General features: G+C 33.4%; 1 protein-coding gene and 1 long non-coding RNA gene across 3 annotated transcripts; one reads left to right on the forward strand and one right to left on the reverse strand.

The window, feature by feature from the left end:
* Positions 1-3,351: 3,351 nt before the first annotated feature.
* LOC131617151 (cinnamoyl-CoA reductase CAD2-like) lies at positions 3,352-6,215 on the reverse strand. 2 transcript variants are annotated; one of them, XM_058888508.1, is made up of 7 exons: positions 6,062-6,215; positions 5,356-5,579; positions 5,116-5,285; positions 4,619-4,810; positions 4,269-4,431; positions 3,813-3,996; positions 3,352-3,665 (listed from the first exon to the last, which is right to left on the reverse strand). In XM_058888508.1, the coding sequence occupies exons 2-7, from the start codon at positions 5,474-5,476 to the stop codon at positions 3,521-3,523; spliced, it is 975 nt and encodes a 324-aa protein (XP_058744491.1). In that variant the 5' UTR covers positions 5,477-5,579; positions 6,062-6,215; the 3' UTR covers positions 3,352-3,520. The 2 variants fall into 2 exon arrangements, with proteins under 2 accessions (XP_058744491.1, XP_058744492.1); XM_058888509.1 differs by having other exon boundaries at positions 5,356-5,555; positions 6,062-6,210.
* A 3,612-nt stretch (positions 6,216-9,827) lies between these two features.
* On the forward strand, positions 9,828-11,627 carry LOC131617152 (uncharacterized). Its single transcript, XR_009288453.1, has 4 exons — positions 9,828-10,240; positions 10,321-10,378; positions 10,728-11,017; positions 11,263-11,627. It is a non-coding gene; the product is annotated as an uncharacterized LOC131617152 (long non-coding RNA).
* The last annotated feature ends 1,577 nt before the right edge of the window (positions 11,628-13,204 follow it).

The raw sequence follows: 13,204 nt of genomic DNA on the forward strand, positions 1-13,204 counted from the left end.
AATGATAAAACCTCTAGCAAGAGAACATGTACATATTTGGACCCATACATATTTGAACCTATAATGACAAAAATTCTATACAATGCTTTCAACAACCAAGAAAATTGTTGGAACAAGATTTGTTCAGACCCTTAAAAGGTTTTGATGGTAGCAAAGTATTTAAGTAACAATATGATTTTACTAATGGTTATTCAAGTGTGCAGAATCTAAAGACATTAACCTTGATATAAATCAAGATAAACACTTAGAAGAATCATCAAGAGAGATGCAAATCTGTTCTGAATCAGAAGGATCAAAACTAAGATTTCTTGCTCTAGAGAAGTCAAACTTAAGTCTTTCAGATGTTATGCTGAACCTTATTTGGAAATCTAAAGACCAATAATATCTGAAGACTGAAGTTATTTGAAGCAAGCAAATGATGTCATAGGGGATCTCGTGAGGATCTCGTGACAACGTACAACTGCTTTATATCTATTCAAGAAAGTAACGTTGTTAGGAGCCCATCTTTTGAGTTGTTCTGCAAAATCTACTCTGCTCATCTCAACATCTTTATGCTAGCTGTAATTAGACTTCACTTTACGTATTCTAGATAAATATTTTCAACTGCTACTTGTACTATGACAGTTTCAACCTTCAACTTCTACTTACACTATGGGTAGTTTCAACCTTCAACGACTACTTGTACTCTGAGTGGTTTCAATCTTCGACGGATCTATTTTCAGATTCTATAAATGAAGAAGAAGATTAAGGTGTGTGTGTGTGTGTGTAAGACTATGTACATAAGAAATGTGATGCCAGAACACACCATGGGATTTGAGAGAAATGACCTGCATATACCTAAACAAGGGCATGGCTCGCGCAGGAAAATATGGATATATCAGACGTGACCTAGAAATAAATCATGTATAGTAGAAGACTATATCATCCAAGGGACGTGTCTGACAGTCAAATTTGTATGGTCGGAAGTGTATATAATAGTGTATTATGTAGTCAAGATACACTCTAAATGGCTTGATCGACTAATTTCCTCTAAGCGGGAGGAATGCACAAGTACGATACATATCCTCGGTATCGTGATCAACATATGATTTCTCGGAGATGCGTGGTAAGTGTTGGAGGATCCATGCTTGAAAATGGTACATATGAATAATGGTGTACCATAAGTGTTATGAAAATGGTACATAAACAGTAAATGATGCAAATATATTACTGCCAATAACGTGCAACTAATTGTCATCTGTTTGGTCTTTAAAAGACAACCTTCAGCTAATTTGGAGTACATGTATACCAAACAAGTGCCCCTAGTTATACTGATGAATCCGCTCCAAGTCAGCGAAGTATCTGAATTAAGCCATATCCACGTTTTAGGCGCTCTTGTCCACAAATACGGATGTGCCAACCAAGTATAATAGGTATGTTCTTATTACATATGCTCTATGTTGCATAACTTATTCATCATCTCTATTGGCCTGCTCTGCCTCAGTGAGTTGGTGTGCATACAACCTCTTAAAGAGTCCAAATCTAGCATGACACTCTAAGGTATCTAATATCTCCTTCCAGGAATCATCTAGCTTAGCTCCCAAATATTCCACCATCATCTCTAATGCATCACCTCTGGTAATTTTGGAGTAGTCTAATAATCTTCCACTAGTCAGAAGATGGAGCAAACATTACGCATCATCTAGTGTGATGGACATCTCACCATGTAAAATATGAAAAAATGACGTATCAAAGTGTCATCTCTCAACGAACGATGACATCATACCATAGATAATAGTAGTATAATCAGTCATGCATAAATCTCGTAGCCTAGATAACTACATCACATCATGAAACCATTGCTCATTAGGATGCTGCAACCTCACAATCTTCCGATCATGGTTGATGCATTTTAAAGTATCACGTTATTGTAGGAAAATGAATTATGTTAGAATGTTTGAATATTGTAACATATTGGTTTCAAAGAATAAATACAAATAAAATTTACCCCTCTGTCCCACACATGCTTGACATCAAGGTTTGCATATAGATAAATCAATGATAAGTCATATGGGTCTCCTCCAAACTCCTCAAGAATGGCCGCATCGAAAACAAGTGCCTTAACTTGGACTGGTGGGGCTTCTGGGGCATTAGGATGTGACACATGCTTTCTCCGGGATGACGAAGTCGGAGATGGCTAAATCCTAGAAGTTGACGCCTCTGTATTAAACGAGCTGGAATCGACTGGTGGTTGCGAGGGTCGGGCTATTTCCCTACGAGCCTTACCGATCTTGGTTATTAGGCATGTTGTCTATAATTAAGCCACACAATCAATACAAAGTAGAACAAAATCAAACCCGTATGAAACACATTGAAAATCAAGTCAAACAATGTAGAGAGACAAAATATGGAAATGTACTTCCGTATTTTTGAAAATTTCAATTTTGAACAAATACAAAAGTGTATTTCCGTATTAACTTAGAACTAAAAAAAACCAAAAATGTCAGAAATGCATAAAAACTAAACATGCTTAGTTATACTACCTATATATTAATCCATTACACAACCTAGTGCTCAATTCTACATATGCTTGTATAGAGAAATCAAATGTGAAAATCTTGAAATCAAAAACTTACTAAATGTGAGTTTAATATTAAGCACTTTGATTAATAGGATGTTGAGAGTAGTAATTTGAAAGTGAGTTGAAATTGTTTGAGAGTTTGAGAGATATGATGAAAATAAGAATGGGGAGGTCTGACGCACTTTTAATTAAAAATCCGTCTCAAGATACATTTCTGCAAGTTATACGAAGATATATTTCCGTATTAATTTTTAATATAAAATTAAAGTCTGACTCACTTATGAATGAAGTGTGTGTGAACCGATATGTATCCGAAAGTATATTTTTCGTATTAGGATGTGGTAGGTATCCCCAAAAGTTTATCTTGCAAGCAAATCCTAAATAGCCAATCCTTCATATCCCACCATACCAAACTTGTGATCCAACATAAATACCCTTCCATGTGATAGTTTTTATTTTGGCAGCGCACAACAACGTACATATGCAGTGAACCAAGTTTTTATATGGTATTAACAATAGACATATTCATTCATATAGAAATAGAGAATGAAGTAATGATTTCAATATAGTGCATAATACTTATAAAAATAAGACTTACAAACCGAATATATAGTTAAGTATAAAAAGATTATACTGATCAACAAGTCCTAGCTCCACTTAACCGGATACAATGCCTCATATTCAAACTCAGAATCTCATAGTCACGTGTATGAGTTTCTAGGATACGAGTTTTTAGTGATTATTACCATTTTATCTATAGACACTTTGATTAAATATAAAGTTAACACATCTTTGATTAAATACAAAGTTAATGCATCTTATTATACAAGGATAACTCCTTCTCAACAAGGAAGATATAATAATCACAAAGTGAACATTTATTGATGCTGTCAAAAAATTTTCAACAACAGTAAAACATTTTATTCAACTAAATGGAATATCATGACCGATTGCGACCGATTAAAAGTCGACAATTTTTTTCTCCCTGAAGCTTTCCACAGTTTCCTTGAGACTGACTTCCAAAGGAATAAAGTCTATTCCCAAACTGTTAGCCTTTTCCTTGGAAATCTGATACACTGGCATGTGTGGCTCATCATCCTCACACCTGATGCATAGCACAGAAAAAAGAGACAAGATTGTTCATAAAATTGTGTCTCTATGACTGAAGTAACTTATGACTTCTCTGTACAATATCCAAATTCATATTTTAATCTATGCAATGCACTCGCGAAGGTATAGCAATCGAACTTACTTGTCTGAAATTTGTATTGTTGGGTATAGATCACGTAAAATCTTAGCAAGTTCTGAACAGTGTACCACTGTCTCAGATAAACAATATCTTCCACCAGCTGAAGCAATCTCATATGCGTGAATATGAGCGTTCGCAACATCTTTTACATTCACCCATCCATAATTTTTATTTCGAAAAGGTAAACCTGCGTTCAACAATTCCACGAGTTGTTCTATTATTCAACAGGGTAATTCTTTTCTGAAATAAATATGACATTACTTAATATGTCACACATTGCAAAAGCTCACTATTATTAGTTAACCAAAGCAACAGATACACAGTAAAACAAGAGAAATGAGAAACAACTTCTTCATGAGCAAGACAATGATCAATACTTAAATGAAGCATTGATCCAAAGAAGGATGAAATTCACTTAAGAGTTGCAGCCATATGCAGTTTATGTGATGAAAGAGTTACCATTTATTAGGTTTAGAATTAGTTCAACACTTTCGTTAACCTCAGGTTGTAAGAGAGGTCCGGCAACCATTGTTGGATTGATAACAACCATGTCAATCTTGTTTTCATTTACAAATTTCCAGGCAGCAGCCTCAGCCAAAGTCTTTGAAAGCGGATACCATAACTGATAACACAAATACAGGTTGGCAACAAAGTTAATTTATAAAAAACACATTACTCAATTCCTAACTTCAGATAAACCACATCACTCAATTCCTAACTTCAGATAAACCACATCGAAATCACGTATCCCAGCTTGACAAGCTTCAAATTTTTTTTATTCTGAAAAACATTTGGGAAAAAATACTAACCTTTGATTCCCTACAAAAATCTGGATTTGAAAACCATGTCTCATCGATTACAACTTCGGGAGTTTTTGGCCTTGGATCATGTACAACTGTAGCAAAAGAAGAAGTAAAGACAACTCGTTTCACAGATGGTGATTTTGCACATGATTTAAGAACATTAAGAGTTCCCTTCAGTGCCGGATCAATCAACTCAGCCTGAAATATAGAAATCAAAAGTTAACCGTGCATATACCAGTAATTGGTCTGTTTTGCAAAGTCAATAAATAGGTAAATTTACTCTAACTAATAACTTTTTCATAAAAAGACAAATCATCTCAAAAAAGTGCAGCTATGTATGCGTATCTAATCATATGATTTGTCAACTATATACATAATCAATAACAGCCAGCCTAGACTTTGAACTTCCATTTCAAAGTGTTGTTGTCAATTGTCAATCGAAATAAATTCTAATAAAAAGCACACCAGGTTCAACTACTTATAAACAATAGAATGGAGTGAACCTGTGGATCGTCTACGACAAAACGAACAGGTGAAGCAGTGTGAAAGACACCATCACATCCTTCAACAACAGAGTCAAAGGAGCCTTGTTCCAAAAGATCAGCCTTAAAGAGTTGCAACCTCTCCTTTGCACCATCAAGTTTTAGCAAGTGGTCAACCTTTTTCGGATTACCTGCTTGCACACCAATCAAATAACATAAATGTTAATGAATTCATATAAAGAGAACGAAGCACTTGCTTACTTGGATCACGAACAGTGGCTCTGACGGTGTAACCACGTTGAAGAAGGAACTTAACAATCCATGAAGCAATAAAACCAGAAGCACCTGTCACACACACCACCTTTCCTTCTCCACTCATCATCCTTGTTCTCCTTTTCCTTCAAAAACTTTGAACTTCCCTTGACTTTTATGTTAAAAGATGGATGTTCCTACTTTACATACTGATTTATTCTTAATTTCCTTGTCTAATAAAAAAAAAATTAAATATTAGCTAATTCTAGTAACAAAGTTCACATGACAGTTTTTGTACTTTGGCACATGGTGTATCAATAATTTAGTTTTTTTTTCTAATTTTTTTACTATAGCAATTATCAAGAAAAATCAGCACACATGCCGAAATTTATAACAAAATTGATTATCCAGAAAAGGAAAAAACACATTTAAAATCCAACATTGGCATTAAAGTGAAATAGTACAAGATAAGATTTGGTTTCACCAGTGTAGTGTGAAGCCATAAAAGGAAATCTACTTAGAACATTTAATTGAATTACCACTTCGGTTATGATTATCAATTATCATCAGTAGATTATTAGTGACGTCATTGCTAATAAAAGCAAATTTAGGAAAAGTTTAAAAACTGATTACTGAAAATCTCATTATACATCAAAATTATTAAGAGCTAGTTCATGTTTAGGAAACTAAATTAAATTGATAAGTTGGGGTCTACCTTAGGTCTCGTCAGAGGAAAGACAAGGTTTGAGGGACGGTGGTTGGCGGAGACGTTGCTTGTGTCTCTGAGACTGAGTTCAAGTTTCGCAGAGCAAGAACAAACTAGTGAAGGAAGTTGCTAGCACCACCGCCTATAAAAAATAAATTGTGTTCGAACGAGTGCAGTTGATGTTTAAAATTTTGATTAAATTTAATTAATTTATTCTAAAATAATTTTGTTGAAATATTCATACATACTATTGATCAAAAGTCGATTATTTTAATTATTTAATGATTTATCTCAGTTATGGTCAAAATAATTTGACATTAAATATGCATTAGATAAAATAATTAAGATCTTTAAGATGAATCGTTCAAAACTTTATTATTTATAAGAGAGAAAAAATAAAATTGTAGAGAAAACACCAAAAATATAAGAAAAAAAATCAAAAATATAACAAAAAGAAACAAAAAAAAAATTTAGTTTACATATCACTAAATTTGAAGATTCAAAATTAAGCAACTCACAAATTCGAGGATCAAATTCAAACAATTAAAACTCGAGAGAGCAAAACTATAGATTTAGAAAACTTGGGAATTAAAATTGCATTTAAGTCTTTATTTCTTAAAATTATTATTAGTTTCGGGAGTTACATTTTAGTAAGGGTGATCGTATCCAAACCAATCCAAAAGGAAAACCGCAAACCGAACCAATCCAAACCGAAAACCGCAAAAATTGCGTTTGGTTTGGATGATTTTTGGGCCAAACCGCACGATTCGGTTCGGTTTGCGGTTTTCATTTCACAAAATCGAACCAAACCGAACCGAACCGCATATTTGACTAAACTTTTGAATTTCTATAATTAATTTATTATATTTTCAATCCAATTGCAATATTGTACACTCACGTCACGTGACTCACTATTCTTTCATTCTTCATTCCTATTCAACATTTCAACTTCATTCTCTGATTTCTCTCTCACTCATTCTAGAGAATCCTTTGGTGTATATGTAGTACTGATAATATTTAGTCCTGAAGTTGTAATGTTGTATTAATATTTATAACTGAAGTTATCTGATACTTGTATATGTAGTATGTAGTTTATTAGTTAGTATGTAGTTTATTAGTATGAAAAACTGTATATAGTATGTAGTATGAATAACTAAAGTTATATTAGTAATTTAGTATGTAGTATATGTAAAATACATAGGATGGTACTGTAAAATACATGATACACTTATATGGTAGTAATTTTGGTGTAAAATACATATATGGAAGAATGAATTATTTTGGTGTAATTAGTTTGAAAAACTTCTTTTTAATGGTACTATAATATATGTATGCAAGAGTGAATTATTTTCCTATTTTTTTATTTCAGTACATTTTTATTTTATGGTGTAAACCGCGGCTCACCGAACCGATCCTAACCACATTAGTTTGGTTTGGTTTGGTTTGGATGACTTCTTAAAAATCAACCAAACCGAACCGCATGCATTTTTATCTCGCGGTTAGGATGACTTTTATGCTCAAAACTGAACCAAACTGCACCGCGAACACCCCTACATTTTAGTGCTACCTCGCTACCGATTTCCCCCCCTGCTTCCATGTTGTTCCATGTGGACATCTTACTTGTTATGTTTTCCAATATACTAAATATCCTTTCTAGGAACCTTTCTAGGTAGTCTTATCTAAGACGTTTCATATCTTTTTTAGGTAGTCTTATCTAAGACGTTTCATATCCTTTTTAGGTAGTCTTATCTAAGACGTTTCATATCTTTTCTAGGAGCCTTTCTAGGTTAGTCTTGTTTAAGACGTGTCATATCCTTTCTAGGAGCCTTTCTAGGTAGTATTCTCTAAGACGTTTCATATCCTTTCTAGGAACCTTTCTAGGAACCTTTCTAGGTAGTCTTCTCTAAGACGTTTCATATCCTTTCTAGGAACCGTTCTAGGTAGTCTTGTTTAAGACATTTCATATCCTTTCTAGGATCCTTTCTAGGTTAGTCTTGTTTAAGACATATCTCAACCTCTTTAGGTAATATTCTTTAACATATTTACCCAATCCTTTCAAGGACATCTCTTGCCCTTTCAAGGGAGCTTCTTCCCGAGCTTTGTTTAAAGCCTAATCTTCCTTACATCAGTAAATGATCTATCCTATTCAGGAACCTCTCCATGTAGTTTTTTGTAAGACATTACTTTATTTTGATGAATCTTCCCTTCAGATACAATCAATGAATATGATCCAGTCTGAAGAACATATGCTTTAGACAAACATCTTGTTAAAACATCTAGATGGCATCTTTAAGCCCATCTCAGACAATTTTCTATCAACTCACTGAATGGCATCTTTAAGCCCATTTGTACACCTACAATGGAGTCACAATTGAGCATGACAATGGAGTCAAAATGATCATGGCAGTGGAGCCACCGACAATGGAGTCACCAATTGATCATGACAATGGAGTCAAAATGATCACGACAATGGAGCCACCGGCAATGGAGCCACCAATATAGTCCCGATTCTTAGTAACAAGAGATGGTTAAGACAATGGAGTCAACGATCTAATCTTAATACTTTGGCATTGGAGCCAACAATTCAATTCAGAAACAATTCAGATAGAGCCCAACAAACGGTTCATTCTGATATTCTCATCATCTTCAGATGTAGTCTAACATATGACTACACTCTGACTTTCATACCATCAAAAGACTAGTGGCATCTTTAAGTTCACCTCCGACAGCATCCTGTCAATCCAACTAATGGCATCTCTAAGCTCATTCAAACCATCAATAGCACTAGTCCCTGCATCAGCAAGGGCAAATTTATGGATATTCTAGTGCTCAATCCTCTTCAACCTTCAGATTACGATAGGCAAACAAGCCAATCTACATCCTTAGGTTTAAGAAGATTGAACAAGGGCAGGTGTCATACTCCAAATTTTGCCCACTCTTTTCGAAACTTCGAAACTATTTCAAAAAATTATATTTTTTTAAAATATCGGGTTCATTTACATTGACATCCTGAATTTTATAAATATTCGATTTTTTTGTCTATTTTAAAATATAGTAGTTTACTCTTAAAATTGCTTATATTTTAATAAATAGAAAATGTTGGCCGAAACTTCATACACTTTCAATTGGCTTTTTATTTCAAATAAATAACATAACTCAGTTGGTTAGGAAGTAAAGCTATCAACCAAAAGGTCATGGTTTTTTTTACACTGTCTTTCAGAAAACTTTTTTTTAATTCTTGTATTCTAGACGATGATTTAAATATGAGGTCTCCCATTATTATTTTTAACTTTCTTGTTTGTTTCTTATAAAACCAAATGATGAATTTCTGATGGTTTTTCTAACAATTTCCAATATGACACTTTCACATAGCACCTTTTACTTGAACTAAAGAGTCACACATTTAAAATTGATACTCATACTCTACATGTTATCTAAGTTAAAACCTTGCTTTTTTTTTAAACTAACATTTTCGTCTAACAATTGCATTTTTACATTACTAACAACTGTTAATTTCTTCTTATTGTTTACTAATCTTTTACTAACTTATCTACTATCTACCCAATACTAAAAAATTGTCCAAACTGTCTATTTTGCCCTTCCCTTATAATTTCTTTACCCATACAAAAGGTTAATTATGTAATTAACAAAATAAAAATTAGAACATGCCAAATGTTGTGTTCTCATTGGTCAGATTTTTCAATACTTGGATAAACCTTTTCCCTCTTTCTCATTCTTTGTTTTCAAGAACACAACTTTTTTCTCTCTCTCATTTTCTCTCGTATGTCTCTTTCTCTCCTTCCCTCTTCTCTCTTCTTTCTTCTCAAACCCTAAAAATGTCTGAACAAAAAAAGCCACAGACTCACATCCCCCGCCGTCGCACACCCAGATCGCGCTGGGACTCCAATCCCCGCCGTCGCCTCTTTCTCATGTCACCACTGATTTCGGTTCATCAACAAACCCTAACACTACCGCCACCCTCCTTTCTCCACCATAGATTTACCCCTTTTTTTTGCAAATTTATATAAGTGCATCACATCCATTTACTACCCATTATTTTCATTCCTGAACATTAGAGATCTACAAATCTCAAAGAAGAATAAACGAAAGTTGTGAGATGGTGAAGTTGCAACAATGACAGATCCGTTTTGTTGATTCTTGCAGTAGTGGAAAACGACACGGTTTATGGTTTAGTTTCGATTCATTACATTTTTTCTTTGTTTTTCAATCTTTTTTTTATCCTCCTTCTGATTCTTAGTTTTTTACAGGATTTACATTAGAGAGGATAAATAATGGAACAGGCAGAGGGAATATTCCATCATCATTGTAAGAAAATTACCTATATTGGTTTCATCTTTTGTTTTGTTTTTTGTTTTTTAAGTTATCCATCTCTATTATCAATGTACCTATCATTTCTAGCATGGATCTGTGCAAGTGGAAATATCTGTGCAAGTGGAAATTTATACATCTTTTGTTTTTTGTAATTCATGATTTATCTCCTTTAACATATGAAGGATGTCTTTCCTTTATTAGAACTCAAACCATTATGAGTATTTTGGATTAAATGATCTGTACTTAGATGTGATTTATTGGTTAAGCAAAATGTCATTGTTGATCCATTTCGCCATTTTTATCTAATGGAAATATGTTTTGTTGTTTATCATCTTTATAATAGATTACAGATGAGGAAAGAATTTAGCAGCGAAGTTGAGCCAACAATTGCAGCAATGCGAGGGCTTTTGGCTATTACATCTAGCAGTCAATCGGTTCCTACTACTATGTTCCAACTTATTGCTCATGAAGCTAAAAAATCCAGTACAAAGGGTCGCATTTTAAGAGTGATGAGTAATGGCTGCAACTAATGGTTTGTCAAATCACTTCATGTTGTAACTCAGCAATTGGTGTTTCTTTGGTGTGTCTGGTGTTGGTATTGCAATGGCAACATATGAGGCTTTTGTTGGAATAGTAAGTATTGACATTGCGAAACTGTAGTTCATTGAATGGCACTTCAACCTGTTTGGCTTGCCTTTGAGATGAATTGATCTTTAATCATAGTCATATACCACTCATTATGAGAATTTAGCATTTCACTTTTTAGTTTTATAATTGGTCTTTTTACATTCTTTAAAAAGCCAGTGTAAAAAGACATTCTTTATAATCTGTCTTTTTACCTCAAACTAATATTCAACACATTGATACTCTGATTACAGGTTTTTATAGGATGGTGTAGAGGGGAATTTAGCAGAGGTAGGCAGCAAAGAGGACAATCCTTTCCAAAGATGGACCTTATGCAAACATACTTTTTACGATTTAGCATATGTCTTTCCCGCGGTGTTTATGTTTATGCTTAAGGAATGTTATTATGGTATGATTTTTCCAGTTTAAAGCTAACGTATGTTTTCTATAGTAATATAAGATATTGAGTACCAATTATTTTCTAAAATGACTCAAAATTATCACTTCAAGCAACTGTAAAGTGACTGAAATTCTAATCACTTCAAGAACTATGTGTGGTGCTCCTTAATGATCCAAATTATCATTTTTCTGACTTATTATCATTTTTCTGACTTTGTGCTATCAATGTGTTTTTTTGGTTTAAGCTTTTTTTCTTTTAACAAGTGTTATGATTTTTTGTTTTTCCAATTTAAGCCATTCCACTATTTAAGCTTTTTACGTTATAATTGTTTTATAAGTTTTCCTTTCCGGTTTAAGCTATTCTGGTTTAAGTTTTTTTTCGGTTTTATAAGCTTTTCTACAAATTTGTCACAGCTTAATCAACATATGTGTAAATGGTTATGGTATAATCGAATTATAAGTTTCTTCTTTTTTTGTTTTACCGATTTAAGCTGTTTTGCTTTATAAGCTTTTCTATGTGTCCATGTTTTATAAGTTGTTCTGTTTTTTAAGCTTTTTATAATTTGTTTTGTTTTATAAGCTTTTGGGAGAATATTTCTCTATGCAGCCATTCCACTAGATTTCCTTTTTATATGTGTTTTGCTGCATTACTTTAATTGAGAAAATGACTATGCACTGTAACACATAACCCTCAATTGTTTTACATTTTTATTGTAGAAAGAATTTCTTCAATTCATATACAATACTTGGTTCCGCTTTCAAGCAATTAAAATTAGCACTATTGTAAGTGAAAACTGAATCAACAATGTGTGATTATTTGTTTATTTAGAGAGAGAACACATTGCTATACTAAACCAAAAGCTAACAAACTTCCTTCTTTTTTCAGCTAGATAGTCCAATTGGTGAGTAAGATATATTCTTATCAACTGTGTTATCAGCTGAAGTAATCTATTGCAATTTAATTTCTCTCTTCAGTGAAATGCATGATGTGTAACCATGAGAACCATCCAAATGAAATTTCACTGTGTTATCAGCTGAAGTGATTTGCTTACTATCGAAGCTTCTTTTTAGTTCATTTTTGTTTGTTTCACCATGAGAACCACCCAAATGAAATTTCATAGCGCACTTACGGTGTTTGTATAGTTGATGTTGCCACAAGCAGAGTCATTCTCGGGCAGGTATGATATATGATTATGGTATTCGAATTCTCCGATAAAACTTCCTTAGATATAAACTCATACGTGATCTTTTTGGAAAGATCTGTTAAATTTCATCAAGCTTTTTAATTTTTGACAAGTTCCATAAATTTCAGGGGAATTAGTTTTGAAGAATATGTATTGGCAGTTGTTTTCTTCAGCAGATTAGCTTTTTGTTTAAAATTTTAATTCTTTTAGATGCATATGAGATAGATTTAGACAGGACACTATATTGACAAAGGAGATTTGCAGAAATCTAGACACCGCTGCAAAATCAGTTGACAACATTGGTTATACTGTGGTTGAGGGGAGATTCAACTTTGCACGGTCATTTTTCAGAGGCAAGGATGACATGTTTTTGTTTAGTAGTTATTGTTGGCTATGATAATGAGACTTATGGGGGGCACGTCTGCTGTTTATAGGAAGGAAACAAGTGTTGTGATTTCAATATTGGATGAAATGTCCATTTTCTCTTAGGAGGCGGTACACTATATTAACATACACAGTTTGTTGTTGATTCTGAAATGTGTATTTTCATTCATGCAATGTTAATGTATTTTCATTCATGCAATGTTAATGTAGTGAACAAGACATGATTGTA

The sequence above is a fragment of the Vicia villosa genome, linkage group LG7 (genome assembly GCF_029867415.1).
Source record: "Vicia villosa cultivar HV-30 ecotype Madison, WI linkage group LG7, Vvil1.0, whole genome shotgun sequence".
NCBI lineage: Eukaryota > Viridiplantae > Streptophyta > Magnoliopsida > Fabales > Fabaceae > Vicia > Vicia villosa.